This window comes from Epinephelus fuscoguttatus, linkage group LG14 (genome assembly GCF_011397635.1).
Source record: "Epinephelus fuscoguttatus linkage group LG14, E.fuscoguttatus.final_Chr_v1".
Lineage (NCBI taxonomy): Eukaryota > Metazoa > Chordata > Actinopteri > Perciformes > Serranidae > Epinephelus > Epinephelus fuscoguttatus.
The window spans coordinates 29,368,653-29,382,864 of NC_064765.1; the positions used below are offsets into that span (position 1 = coordinate 29,368,653).

The 14,212-nt window shown below is 40.9% G+C and overlaps 1 protein-coding gene across 1 annotated transcript in view; it reads left to right on the top strand.

Annotated features, from left to right (window-relative positions):
- babam2 (BRISC and BRCA1 A complex member 2) overlaps positions 1–12,181 on the top strand; it is a 117,893-nt gene extending 105,712 nt beyond the window's left edge. Inside the window, exons 9-12 of the mRNA XM_049596461.1 lie at positions 6,911–6,981; positions 7,143–7,225; positions 7,373–7,526; positions 11,101–12,181. Coding sequence (XP_049452418.1) covers positions 6,911–6,981; positions 7,143–7,225; positions 7,373–7,526; positions 11,101–11,164 — 372 coding nt within the window. The 3' untranslated portion in view covers positions 11,165–12,181. The remainder of the gene's footprint in view (positions 1–6,910; positions 6,982–7,142; positions 7,226–7,372; positions 7,527–11,100) is intronic.
- The last annotated feature ends 2,031 nt before the right edge of the window (positions 12,182–14,212 follow it).

Below are 14,212 nucleotides of genomic sequence, written 5' to 3' on the forward strand. Positions count from 1 at the left end.
TCCTATTGGTGGTGTTTTTTGTGTGATTTTACATGTTAATACAGTGTGTTAATACAGTATGTCAAAATGGAAAAATAACTGTAAAGTCACACAGGTGAGGTTGTGCTGCCATTAAAATAAAAAAGATTTAAATTTTTTTTTGCTTCAAATATGGATGCTTCAGTTATACCCTTGACCTCAAAGGGTTAACATCATATCTCAGGAGGGGGAATATTTGGTCAGGTACTGAATTGGTGACACTGATCTTGGGTGCCCTCCTTGAAATAGTGCTGATTGTATAGATGTGTGTGAAGCATCCATGTTTTAGAATATGTAGTTTCTTTGCAGCAACATCCATATTTGAAGCATCCATATTTGAAGCAAAAAAAAATTAAATCTTTTTTATTTTAATTTTAGCTAACAGGAGTAGTGCATCTGTATGATTTCCCAGTTTCCTTTTGAAACTCTGTTGTTAAGCTCACAGCAGCAGCACTCAGTTTTTGACAGAAAATAGTGTTTGTACAATACACAGATGCATTCTGGGTTGGGCATGCTTCGATCTCATGGCGTGAGCAGTATGAAGCTCCAACTCCAAAATCTGCTCTGCACTCCATCCAAAATCCTTCTGCTCACGCTCCACTAACATGCTCTGCACAAATGGGTACCTATCTGTGGAAGGGAAACGTTTCTGATCAGTGTCAATACAAACATGTATTCTTTCTCTATCACTATTGTTCAGTTGCCACCAAAATAATGCCCTTGTAGATCTCACCAAATAACCCAAACACATCGATTTTTAAGATGTATTGTTGTCAGATATCAGATCAGTCAAAAGTATAAAAGCAGGCGGTGGTGTGAGCACATATGTGACAGAGAGAGGAGAGATTTCTTAATCACACAGCAGGAAGCACTTCCGCCGTTGTTGCATCACACTCCCCACAGACACATACACAAACACAGTGAATGGACGAGCGGGCGAGGGAGTCATGGGCGCAGGCAGGTTTGAATACCTGCAGAGCAAGATCACCTGTCTTGCATCACTCAAACCTCCAGGCAGCCAATAAAAAGACTTGGCTGCGAGTCACAGTGGCAGTGGGGGTGGGAAATCCTTTCTCGGTATGGGTGTGAAAGTTCAGTGATCCACAGTTCCCTTGAAACACACACACACACACACACAGTGTAACTAGATAAACAGCTTATGTGGCCTTGCAGCTTTTGAGAAAGCTCAATTGCCGCCTCCACTGTCCCATGTAAACATAATTGAACAGGAGGCTGAGTCACAATGCGTGTCTGTGTTTAAGAGCTCTTGCAGATATGAGACCCGTCACACACACAACTGTGTGTATCAGAGATTACTACTTTCCTCTTTCACAAAATGCCGTCATTCATACATGGTTGATGAGTAATCACAAGCATGCAGTAGCAGCGGGCAAGGAAATACTGTCTGTAGCTGTGTTCATGATATATCCTGTCCTCAACTGAACCTCACTATTTTACTACATGCTTTTGACTGCTGAGGGCTGGGACAAGTAATAACAGCAATATCTTGCAATGCAGACTTTTATTATGCAGTTTAGATGCACTGGCACCAATGTCACATTAAATTATCACATTATTCTTGCATTGCTGGAACAGAAGCTCATTTTATCCCTTCTTGCTGATATGTGAACTCTGAAATTGCTTTTTTTTTTCCAAAAAAGGTGAGGTAGGCAAGGGTCAGTATGAAAAATTCATATCAGTTGTCCGGCCAAAACAATTGTGATTCACAATATTATCCCGGTAATCTTCAAAATAAGTTTAAAACTCTTCAAATAGCACCAAAACATACTGGACTTTACCTTAAACTTTGTTGTTGTTACGTTTTTTTTATTGCTGTACATATAAGACACACATCTTTTTTTAGTGAACACCTTTTTAGTGAAAATCAAACAACCTTAAAAAGCCAGGCTTTTCACCTACTTGAAACAGTGTCATAAATATGCCAGTGCTGATTAAAATCTTGGTGTTGTGTTGGTGTGTATGCATCCTGTTTGTGCAGAGTCTCTTTTATGTTGACTGCTCAGCAGTTTCTGTGGGTGCTGCTGGACATGATATTCACAATTATCCTGATAATGGAAGATCACCACGATCAACTTAATGTGTTTTTTATCACAATTTGCAATATATATTGTCCCGTAGATGGAAAACACCACAAATCCAGCTACCTGACATTAAAGCCCTGTTTCCACCAAACACCTTTGGAACCAAAAGTAACCCTCCAGACATGGTTCCAAGACCTTAGGTCCACTTAGCGCAAACAGTACTCTTAATGTGGGCAGTGTTGTTGTCACTCACTGCTGAGACTCAACAATCACCTAACAATTTTCAATATTCCTATCACTCTTTCTCCAGAGTTACATACAGCACTTTAATAATCCAGACTAAGATAAACCGGCTGGTTTAACAACACACATCACCACCTCATTGTGACCGATGGAGCAGTTCACTCAGTGTTCTACTGTTTTTTTTCCTTGTAAAGAAGGTATTTTCTTACTGCAATTAAATACTGCAAAGTCAGCTTCCAACGTGATCGATCATTGCCATTTCAGAAGATGAGTCAGACCGTTCCTGACGCATCTTCTGTTTTGATCATTTAGTCACTACATAACAGTCTTACTAATTGTCTCACTTCTTAAATATGTGGCCTTTGCTGTGTGATAATCTCTTCTTTTTTCCCCTGAAAGTTACAGTTATGTTTCTAAAATAAAGTGAACTAGTACTTGAAATAAGCTGTCTCAATAAACTGTCTTAATTTCTAATGACACCATGCCCCTAGTACTCTATATTACCATCTAATGTTGGAAAGATAATCAGAATATCTTAATGTGAGTTCTCCTGTGAGTTCCTCACTAATTCTGAGGCATACTGTTCAGTCCATTTTTAAGTTAATTGCGATGCAAATTAATGTATAACTTAGGTTAAGGTTTATTAAAATTATTGACTACTTATCCATAATCAGTGTATTACATACAGTAGATGTCAGTCACACCCCCAGTTTGGACAGGCAGGCAGGAGTACTGACACTGAAGCTTAGCAATGCATTACATCATAGTGTAATGTATATGAAATATTTAGAATATTTCCACTTCTTTACCTTTATGCCAAACTGTGATATCTGATAAGGAACAGAAGCCGTTATAACGCTCACTTCAAAGCCAGACTCAATTGAGAAAAACAATGATTTAACATCTCTGAAGACGGTAGCTGCTGATCTACTGCTGCCTTGATCACTCAGTTAGTTTGTGCTGTTGTCCATTTTTGGTGTTTTCAGTGGTTGGTTTGGATTCCCAAAAGTCACACAACAACACAAACAAATTAACTGATGTAAGGAGCAGTAGACCACGCTAAACACAGCTCCTGTTTTGAGCTAGCTAAAACGACTGTTTTTCTCAATGGAGTCGGGTGGCTGTGACAAAAGCATAGATGAGGAACAGTCTGTGGCGAGGTAAAGACATGAAAATGTATTCAATACGACACACACTTAAACTGATATTGATTTTTTTTAAGTGGCTAAAAACTTTGTTGCTGACCCGTCTACAGCAGTACATTGACTAGCTTGCATGTTGGCACTGCTGCCGCTTCTCCAAACTGGGGGTAAGCCAACTGACAACTACTGTATGTAATACACTGACTACACATAAGTACCATATTCAACACCACTACCTAATTTACGTTTAGTAGCCTCAGCTGATACAGTATAATCTGCCATTGATAATGTTTTTAAACCAGATCCATAATGCAATCGTCAATCATAACCCAACTCTATGTATAATTTAACAATATTCACACTGGTGTAGTTTTATATGGCTCCATTTTGTTCATACCCCTTTGATCAAATATCTAATTTGAAGACTGAGGGAATTCTGCTGCACGTTTTTGGTGTTGTTCAGTAATCTGAGCTTTGCCAGCAGGGCCCAGGTGCAGTGATGTATAATCATCCTGCAAAGGCTTAGTCTTGCAAAGTGAATGGAGCAGGTCACCTTCATGGCTGGCTGGCTGGCTGGCTGACTGCAGGCTTTCTCACCTGCCCAGGATGCTCAGCAGTCAAGCGAGCTCTCAGCTTCTCCTCTCTGGACTTAAAGATAATAGTTCATCACACCTGTCAACACGTGCTAAAGACATGCTCAGAACCTGTTCTTGTGTGTGTGTGTGTGTGTGTGTTGGAAAGTTTATGTGGAGTAAATGATTGTGTTTTGTATTTTAGTTGTTTTGGGGGGTTTTATTGTGAATTTTTAATGTCTCCACCTGTCAAAAATCCAACTCACTCACTCACCGGTGCTTAATATGTACGCTCTTATAGTTCTGAAAACCTGTCGCCTTTCAGCAAGAAGGCCAGCTGGGGCTTTTCTGTGTTGAGTATGCTCATGATGCCTTGCTTTAGGGTGTTACACTCAGTGTACTACAAAGACAACCTACATTTAAACAAGCACTACAGCATGTTTCTCCTTTTCTTATGTGGTGAACAAGGTTGCTAAGCATGCTTGTAGCTCATGAGATAAACAAAAACCTGAAATTATTGTAAGAACTGGATGTAGAGGCTCCACATAAAAATGTTGACTGAAATGGAGAAATTGTATTAAAATTAACACAGTACCTTGAGCAGACAGTCTTTTCTTGTTGCATTTGACAGACTCTATGGTAGAGCTTTTAACACCAGCTTATTTGGCTGTCAAGCGGTAAGCTAAAGACTTTGTACTTTGTACTGTGACATTTAAATTTGCCTGTACAAAGATTGCATGTAATGCCACTTTTGTGCTCTGAGCCGTCTGGTTTTAAAGTGAAAGCAACCATTAAAAAGTTCACCTCTCGTAATCTCTCCACAGGCCGAGGCATTGTTTACATTCTGGGTGGGCTGGCTTAGAGAGCCTCTCCGCTACAGTAGTGTGTACAGTGCTGCCAGCATTTCCTCTCAGGCTGCACACAGGCTGAGAGTTAATACTGCCTGTAAAGGGTTAATTCAGGGCAAGATAGACCCTGAAACCATGTGGACAGGAGAGGACATGTGCTGAGGGGAAGACGGGGGGGATGCAGTTGATGAAATTGAAAACATTGTTCTTGTTCATTAAACAAGGAATGCAGAAAATGCTGTTGCTGCAAGGATCTTCTTTCGGGCTGGAGGTCTAAGACCTACAATCATGCAATCATAATATCCACTGTGCAAGCCATCTCCCTGTTTGTTGATGATTTTATTGGCTTTCTATTAATGAAATCATTTTTGAAATTCTTAAAAATCTTTAATAATTTGTTGTGCCAGATGCTCGCAAATATATACGATTTAATGAACTGCATTATTTATCTTTGTGTTTTGATGTCAAGTGCCAATAGCAAAATAGATATTTTTTTAGTGTAAATAATTACCTTCATACAGGACAATATCGTGTTTTTTACAAGACAGCAAAAGCAGTGGAGTCTAGGACATTATACTGTCCCTTATAGACTGATTGCTGAAATGCATGGTAAGAGCCTACAGACGAATCCATTGTCCCTCTGAGTGGCTACTTTTCCTTTAAGGGAGTGACACAGTGTTGCCAGTAGAGCTTGGTTTAAGGTATCGACCAAAATAACCGAGTACCAAGTAGTATTGAAATGTCTCCTGTCAAACATTACCTGCATTTGATACTTAATGCGCAGATGGTCTGATCCCAGTCTGTCCCAAATTCCCACGGGATCAGCAAGCTTTCTCTTGCTGCCATCTCCAAAAGGGCTCGACTCTGTCATTAAACCTGTTAATAACTGTTAAACCGGTGACCAGTAATAACCAGTTAGCCATCTGATGCTAACAGTTAGCCCTGTCACTGTGTGTGTTGCCGGGTGGACTCTGACAACCCTCCCTGGTGTTGAGCTCACACTCCTGCAGCAGCAGCTACAACCCATACAGTCTGTGGTGTGATGAAGTTGGACGTGGTGTAATTGACAGAGTTGGAAGTCCGAGATGCCATCAGAACATTAGAGACTATGGCTATGCTACACGTCGCTGCATTCACATTATGGATATCAAATGAAGTACCCTATTGGTATTGTGATCTCTTAAAGGGTACTGGTATCAGCACTGGTATCATAAATGATACCCAGCCCTGGTTGCCAAATGTTCAGTAATTATGATATTTGTATGATAATTTAGTCCTTTGCATGATGTACAATCGGTAATTCTAAAACTCCCTAAATGCATGATAATAGTGACAAGTCATAGTTTCATCTTTTTTCCATAATAGTGAAATGGTAATGAGCTGATTTGGAACCAGCCTGATTATTCATCATAGGTTCACTCTCTTAATAACTGATGACAGAAAACTGGATTTGCAGTAAATGACACAATTATAGGGCGGCACGGTGGTGTAGTGGTTTACAGTGTCGACTCACAGCAAGAGGGTTTCTGTTTTGATCCCAGGAGGGAGCCCTTCTGCCCTTCTGCATGTTCTCCCTGTGTCAGTGTGGGTTTTCTTTGGGTACTCCAGCTTCTTCCCACAGTCCAAAGACATGCAGGTTAACTGGTGACTCTAAATTGTCAATAGGTGTGAATGGTTGTCTGTCTCTATGTATTAGCCCTGCGATAGTCTGGCGACCTGTCCAGGGTGTACCCTACCTCTCGCCTAATGTCAACTGGAATAGGCTCCACCCCCCCACACCCCCGGCAACCCTCAAGCTCTATGCACACTGGCCTGCATTCAGACAGACTGTAGTCAGCTTGGTGAACCCATGGATGCATTGTGAAGCTTAGCACAGACCTTTGGCACATATTGATGTACATTGTGATCTTCTGGGTGTGCCACAGTCCAAATTTGACTGTACAGTAGTGTCAAAGTTCTGGAGTCTTTTTACAATTATTTTTTATTATTTGACTTTTGCTAATCCCTGATTGCATGCACTAAATTCTTCACTTTGTTCTCTGTAGGTGCAGTATGTCATCCAAGGCTATCACAAGAGGAGAGAGTACATCGCTGCCTTCCTCAGCCACTTTGGAATGTGAGTCAACTACAGAGGACCACATCATCCGCTGAAGTGATCACAGCATGTGTTCAGCTATCACTCATTTATCACCGTCCTTGTCTTTTAACGAGAAAGTACTTTTGGAGCAAAATAAGACCCAGCGAGACTTTGCAGAAATGAGTGTGTGTGTATTGCAGGGGCGTGGTGGAGTATGATGCTGAGGGATTCACCAAACTCACTCTCCTACTAATGTGGAAGGACTTTTGCTTTCTTGTACATGGTAGGAAAGTCACAGAACACACACACAGTAATAGTGGAGTCTGTTTCTGATCTGCCTGGATCACATCTGATGCTGTTACCTTATGATCCTCTTTTTCTCCTTCTGCTTCTGTACATTTCTCTCCTTTTGTCCCTGGGCTCTTTGTAGTGGATCTCCCTCTGTACTTTCCAAGGGACCAGCCCACCCTCACCTTCCAGTCTGTGTACCACTTCACCAACAGCGGCCAGCTCTATTCTCAGGTGCAGAAGTCGTATCCCTACAGCCCACGCTGGGACGGCAATGAGATGGCAAAGAGGGCCAAGTGAGTAGATTCTGCCTTATCTGAACCTCTGCAGTTTGGAAATTATACAATTTGATTTGAATATGTCTTTAAATGCTAAAAGCCATTTAACACTCTTTGTAAATAGAGGGGTAAAACGAAATACAGCGGACATCTACCTAAAAATAAAAGGTCTTGAGATACTCTGTTCTCCACAAAGTCAAGTGCAGCTAAGGACTGTTCTCCCAAGACTGCAAAGCCATGTGAAACACAAAGTCATTTATCATGATCTGCATCAGATATTTATTACAATAGGACCCTATTGTTGGGAATGCACCACACACAGGCCATTTGTTGATATTCACAGATTTGATTCCACCCTCTATAAACATAAACTGGTATGACCCCATAAGAGTAAATCTATAGGCGTCGGCCACAGCCCGAGCAGTGTTTGCTTTTTGCATGGCCAAGGTTAATAACTGCTGTAAATATTTGAAAGCTATCAGTGACTACAGGAGGTGCAGGAGGCGGTGCAAAATCTGTTTTGCTCAAAGGTTATCTGTGTATTTCTTTCTGGACTCATTTGTTCGCATTAATACATCTTAATGTCTCCACTCAAAAAATCTGCAGACCTGTTTGGATTACCATCTGTTGGCTCCTGGATTTGACTACAAGAGGTTTAGCTCAGCAAATATTGTTGAAAGGAAAATCTGGTATTATTCAGCCTGGGTCTTATTCTCATATTTGTAAGTGCTCTGACTTTGGGTCAGGCTAACTTTGCAGTCACCAACACCATTTGAGAGGTTTCTGAAAAACGTCTTCAGTAGAACAATGTATATCAGGGCAAGCAGCACAAACCTTTATAAGCCTTCCAAATAAACTTAAGCAACCCTTTAAAAATGCTTGTTTCTGAGCCTGAAGTTCAAATAATGTCAAACTCTTGTCTCTGAGTCCCAAATAGAAAAATTTGCCCCCTGGATTTGCTTTTTTGCTAACCATATGGGATTTAGTCACGAAAGCTGTTTAGTTAGCCAACTAAAAAACTATCTATTAATCTACAGTAATAAGAAACTATACTACTAATACTCATTATACTGATATATAGCGTGATCATATTGTAACAGAGTTGAGCAGATCTTACTATATAATGACGAAAACTCTGTGTGTGTGTGTGTGTGTGTGTGTGTGTGTGTGTGTGTGTGTGTGTGTGTGTGCGTGCGTGCGTGTGCGTGTGTGTGTGACTGTTCCACGTTTTTCTCTTCACTGACTTGGTCAATCCATGTGAAATTTGGCACACTGGTAGAGGGTCATGGGAGGATGCAAATGAAGCAATATTACATCAATTGACCAAAGGGGGGTGCTATAACAACCGATTGAAATTGCAAACTTTGAATGTGCATACCTCATGCCCCGTATGTCGTAGAGACATGAAACTTTGCACAGAGATGCCTCTCCTCATGAGGAACAAATTTGCCTCATGAACCCATAACTTCCGGTTATATAGATTTTCCGCCATTTTGAATTTTTTGAAAACACTTAAAATCGATCTCTTCCTAGGAAGTTTGACCGATCTGCATGAAACTCGGTGAACATAATCTAGGGACCAATATCTCTAAACTTTGTAGGCATATGACCACACATAATCTGAGGGGACCCCTCCATTATTGACCCCATCAAACAAAATGGGGGCGCTAGAGAGCTCATTTCTTATCTAGGCCTAACCACCATATGGATTTTTACTAAACTTGGTAGATATGTAGAACAGGACGCCTCAAGGTGACTGGAGAAATTTAACTCTAATTGGCAACTGGGTGGCGCTATAATAACAGAAAAATGGCTAAAATGCGACCGATCGCTGTGGCTGCTCAAATTCACAAAAACTCTGTCTGAATACATTGCTCTTCTTAATGGGTTCAGTTCACTATTTAATCTGCAATTTCCTATGACCTGTATCCCAAACACACACCATGTGAAACTGTATGTGGGCAACTGTGCACTCAGTGTGTATGGACTAGTATTATATAAGGCTTTAAAAGCCTTTGATAGCTGTTTAGGAGCTTGATATTGCTGTTGCTTGCTGTATGATAGGACTTCTCAAAGTCTGGACCAAGGCACACACCCAGACTGAACGGCAAGTCAATCTGGCTTGTGTTTTGAATACACTGTTATGAAGTGTAACATTTTCTATTTTGAAATAAATTTCCCAATAGATCAATAAATTGTAAGTGATTATGAATACACAGTGTAGCTTAAGATCATTCATAGCAGTCCCCGGATGAATATGCTTTTAATGTGGTTTATTTCCCTATCGTTAGCATCATTGTCATGAGGAAGTTAACTGCTTGAGTGTCGTTTGTTGTTGCTGGCAATTTCCTGCATTAATGTTACAGCTGAGAATTTGCAGCTCCTAAATTGCAGTCAGAGAATGTGTCCCTTTTCTCTCTCTGTATTAGGCAGTTTTCACAACTAGTGCAAACACAGTTGTAAGAATATGAAATAATATCTGTCTAAGGCCTGTCTGCCTTAATTTTGTGCTGCCCAATCACAAGAGATGTGATGTTTATTGCAACAATGAGTAGCCTTCCAGTGCAGATAGGCAGAGTAGGGTGAGTCTTTGCAAACCATTACTTGACTATCTTGACGGTCTTAAACTTGAATAAAATTTTAAAGTGAGCTCAGTAACGCCAGTCGTCCCAGAGCTCTGACCTTGAGTAAAAATCAGATGCAGATCTTTGAGTAGTAAATAAGAAGGAGAGTCCCCACCATATGGAAAGCTGATCATTTGGTCTAGTCGGCCTCAGTCTTTAAAGTTTTGTGAATGATTTTAAAATGTAAAAATGAAGGTGATGTGGTTTTTGCTGGGGTCTGTACCTGCATGTTCCCTTATGTCTGGAATATGAATTGTTGGCTGTGGCATCTCTGTAGCACCACAGTGCTTCATTTATGATGGTAGGTTGTGACAAATGTTATCTTCATTAAAAGACTGCAGCTCCTGTGATTTGGATTTTACACTTGGCCATGTGATTTGCGATTTCAATAATATTTTGATTAACTGTGCAGCCCTACTTTGGACAGAGTCAGGTTAGCTGTTTCCCCGTACTTTCAGTCTTGTTGCTAAGCTAAGCTAACCAACATATACGAGAGTGGTATCAATCACCCCTTCTCACTCTCTGCAAGAGGAATAATTTCCCAAAATGTTGAACTATTTTCTTGAAGTCTAACCTGACACAAACACACATACACACACAAACCTGCACGCACCACCTGTGGCTAAATACCTTGCGGACTGCTCTGTTTTTTTATGCTGTTTGATTTTTGTACTTGCAGTTGAGTTGTGTCTCCTGTGTTTCCCTCAAAAGTGTTATCACATAGAGAGTAGGTATCTCATGCACAGTTGTAATTGTAACAAGTAAACACATTCTGCCTTTCATCTGCACTTTGATACACGCTGGGGCTGGGACTGACCCAGTGAATTTGGTCGATGCTTTGAAGCAGTTGAATCACAATTATTGTTACATTTTGATGTTTTATTTGCTGTACTCTCTCTCTCTCTCTGTGTCCCCCCCCCCCCCCCCCCCTTCCTCCCTCTCTCTCTCTCTCTCTCTCTCTCACCCAGGGCGTACTTCAAGAGCTTCATCCCTCAGTTCCAAGAGGGAGCCTTTGCCAACGGGAAACTCTAGTACTCTCTAGCTTAATGACATGCCTGGAGAGTTGCCTGTGGGAGTGTGTATGTGAGTGTGTGTCTGTGTATGCTGTTGTGTACCTGTATATGAGTATGCACAGACTTATATTTGTGAAATGTGCTGTACTGTAACAGTACAGTGAGAATGATGGTGTGCTTATTGCACACAGACTCTGTGAATTCCACACTGTTTGACCTTGAAACGGTTGCCTCTCAGAACAGTCAGTTTTTATTTAGTTATAGTGAGATTAGTGCGAAGCCACTTTGGTGTACAAGTTCAGATGAAGATGCCAGACACTGCAACAAAAACCTTATACAACAAAACTCTCACCAAATTTCTAAAATGAGCACACACTTTGAAATGGTATTCACAACTAAGGGATGTGACGATTAGGTTCCCCCACCTCTAAAGGATCATGTGAAAATAGCAAAAACCTGAACATTGTGTTTATGTCACATAATTCTGTGTGATAAGGTTGATATGATTCTTTGTCTTGTTGCCAGCTCAAAGTGATAGGCCTTTATTTTGAAGAGGCTCTCCAAACCTTTGACAGGAACTTTGCATGACAGCCTGCACTGTCTGTCAGACCTGACAATAACTAGTATTGTTATATTGTACTGTGCCAATGACGCCAGGCTTCAAGCAGTCAAACCACAGAGGGGTTGGCTCACAACACTCCACCAGAGCTGCCGTGCTGTGAAAGATATCTGTTGATATGTAAACAATATGTAAACTATTAGCTACATGTAAATCACAAAGAGCTGTAGGGATGATGCAAAAGATCTTTGTTTACTGTTCATTTGTGACTCATGATTGTCAAGTTTGGCTCCACTGTCGATGTTAAAATGATCTACAACTAGTTTGCCTTTTAATTGTCTGTATGTTCCATTTGCCCGTTTAAAGCCCTGTGAAGTCTTCTGCTGACAGGCTGACAGTACTGTAAGTTACTGAATGTTATGTCAAAATTTCTATCCAGTAAAGAAGTCTGTTTCCCATGACTGTGTGTTACTGTTTTGTACTTGGTCTCTGTTTGTTTGCTCAGAGGTAGAACGGGTTGTAAACTAATCGGAAGATCGGTTGTTCGATCCCTCGCTCCTCCAGTACTCATGTCAAAGTATCTTTCGGCAAGATACTGAACCCCAAATTGCTCTCAATGGCTATTCCATCGGTGTGTGAGTGCGCGTGAATGCTTACTGAGTAGCAGGTGGCACCACGTATGCATGTAAATGAATGTGATGTGTAAAAGCGCTATGAGTGGTCAGAAGACTATAAAGGCGCTATACAAGTGCAATCCATTTACCATTTCTTGTTGAAAAAATCTAAATGGTTTCATACGCTAAAACGTTTTTGCCAGTGGACACTTGTTTTGATCTCATCTCAAACCACAAATGTGATCTCAGCCAGACTTAGGCCCAATCCCATTTCTTATTTTTACCCCTCTCCTCGTTCTCAAGTGCCACCTTGCCCCTTGTAACAGATTTAAGGGATAGTGGTTGAAATCTTCCCCTATAAAATCATGGATGTAATAAAAAGCCTGGATACAGCACTGGAGGCAGGACCCTGTTCATTCCTATGAAAGTTGCTCAGTGGCACATGTAGCCAAAACGAAAATCTATTTCCACTGTAAGAAATTACCCAGATGATCAGCGCTGCTTCCACATCATGGGCCCCGAGAGCATGCACACCAGAGACTTCCACTGGCCAAGCTGGATACTTGTGGTTTAATGCTCTCTTAACTGAAATGGAGATAAAATGATTTATTCTTGCAGCTCCTCTAGACTTTCCGAATGTTATTGGACTGAATGGATTAAATCCTGATATTGAAACGAGTCGCTCTGCAGGGGTTGTGACGCTCAAAGAATGTGTCCTCTGTCTCTTTCCCAATATAAGTCTTATTGGGTCTAATGGCACAACGTGACATACTCTGAAGTTGTAATTCCAATATTTGTCCTACAAAAATTAGCTTCAAAGCCCAGCGCACTTCCTGTTGGGTTTCATGTAAAGGGACAACCCTTCAAGACCCTGATCCGTCATCAGTAGTTGTCTTTGCTGGTGTTTACGTTAACAGATGCAGACATTGCAAAAAGAATATGCCATCTTCTGTGGTGATTTTTCTTGCATGGGCTACTGGCAGCCTTTTGTTGTTGTCAGGACACTCGCAATGTGTTCACAACTTACGTTCTTACCCTGCCATTTTGCACTGATATTAGAGGAGCGGTAACAAGCGCAGCAACTTTGCTGCTGTACTTTGGTTCAATTTTGGCCACCATATGCCATGAAAAAAGGAGGAATATGACATGGAAGTATGTCAAAATATGGGACTGTCATGCCCAAATCAGTAACAACAACGTAAAGTTAGCTAGCTAGCTAGTTAGCGTTTGAGACATACTTGTGATTTCTTTTGTTATGCTTGTTACAGAGAAGAGACCGTAATACATTAAAATGATATATGATAGCTATTGTAATTTTTATATACCTTTTAGCGAAATAAATATATTTGCATGTTTCTTTTGTTGCTTGTGCAGCCATCTTGCCAATTATTTCTTATAACACTTGGTTTGAAGTATAACCTCCATTAGTCAGGCAATGTAGCCCTAACACTTGGCCCTACCCCTCCATCCCAACAAGAATCGGGACACCCTACCCCTAGACAGGAATGTGCAACAGAGGGGTAGGGGCTAAATGGGAGGGGTATAGGGTGCATTGGGATTGGGCCTTACAATATAGATGCCCTTCATTTAAAAAGCGAGCAATAGCCATATTCACATCATATGGGATGGATGGTGAAGATGTTATATTGACAATATAACACCATATGGATTACATTTAGGTTTGACTACACTGAGCTACGGTCTTTGGCTGATATGAGAAGTCCACGTTTGTTGGTCTTCAGGCACTTCTATATTATTAAACCTTTAAGAGTTTCCTTGGGTAATTCCAACTTGGTTGTTGATTTTAATGCTATTTCCAAGTTAGACACTTGTAATTATGATAATTCTGATATGGCAGTAATAAGGCGCAGAGTCAACAGCCATGCTAGTGTAG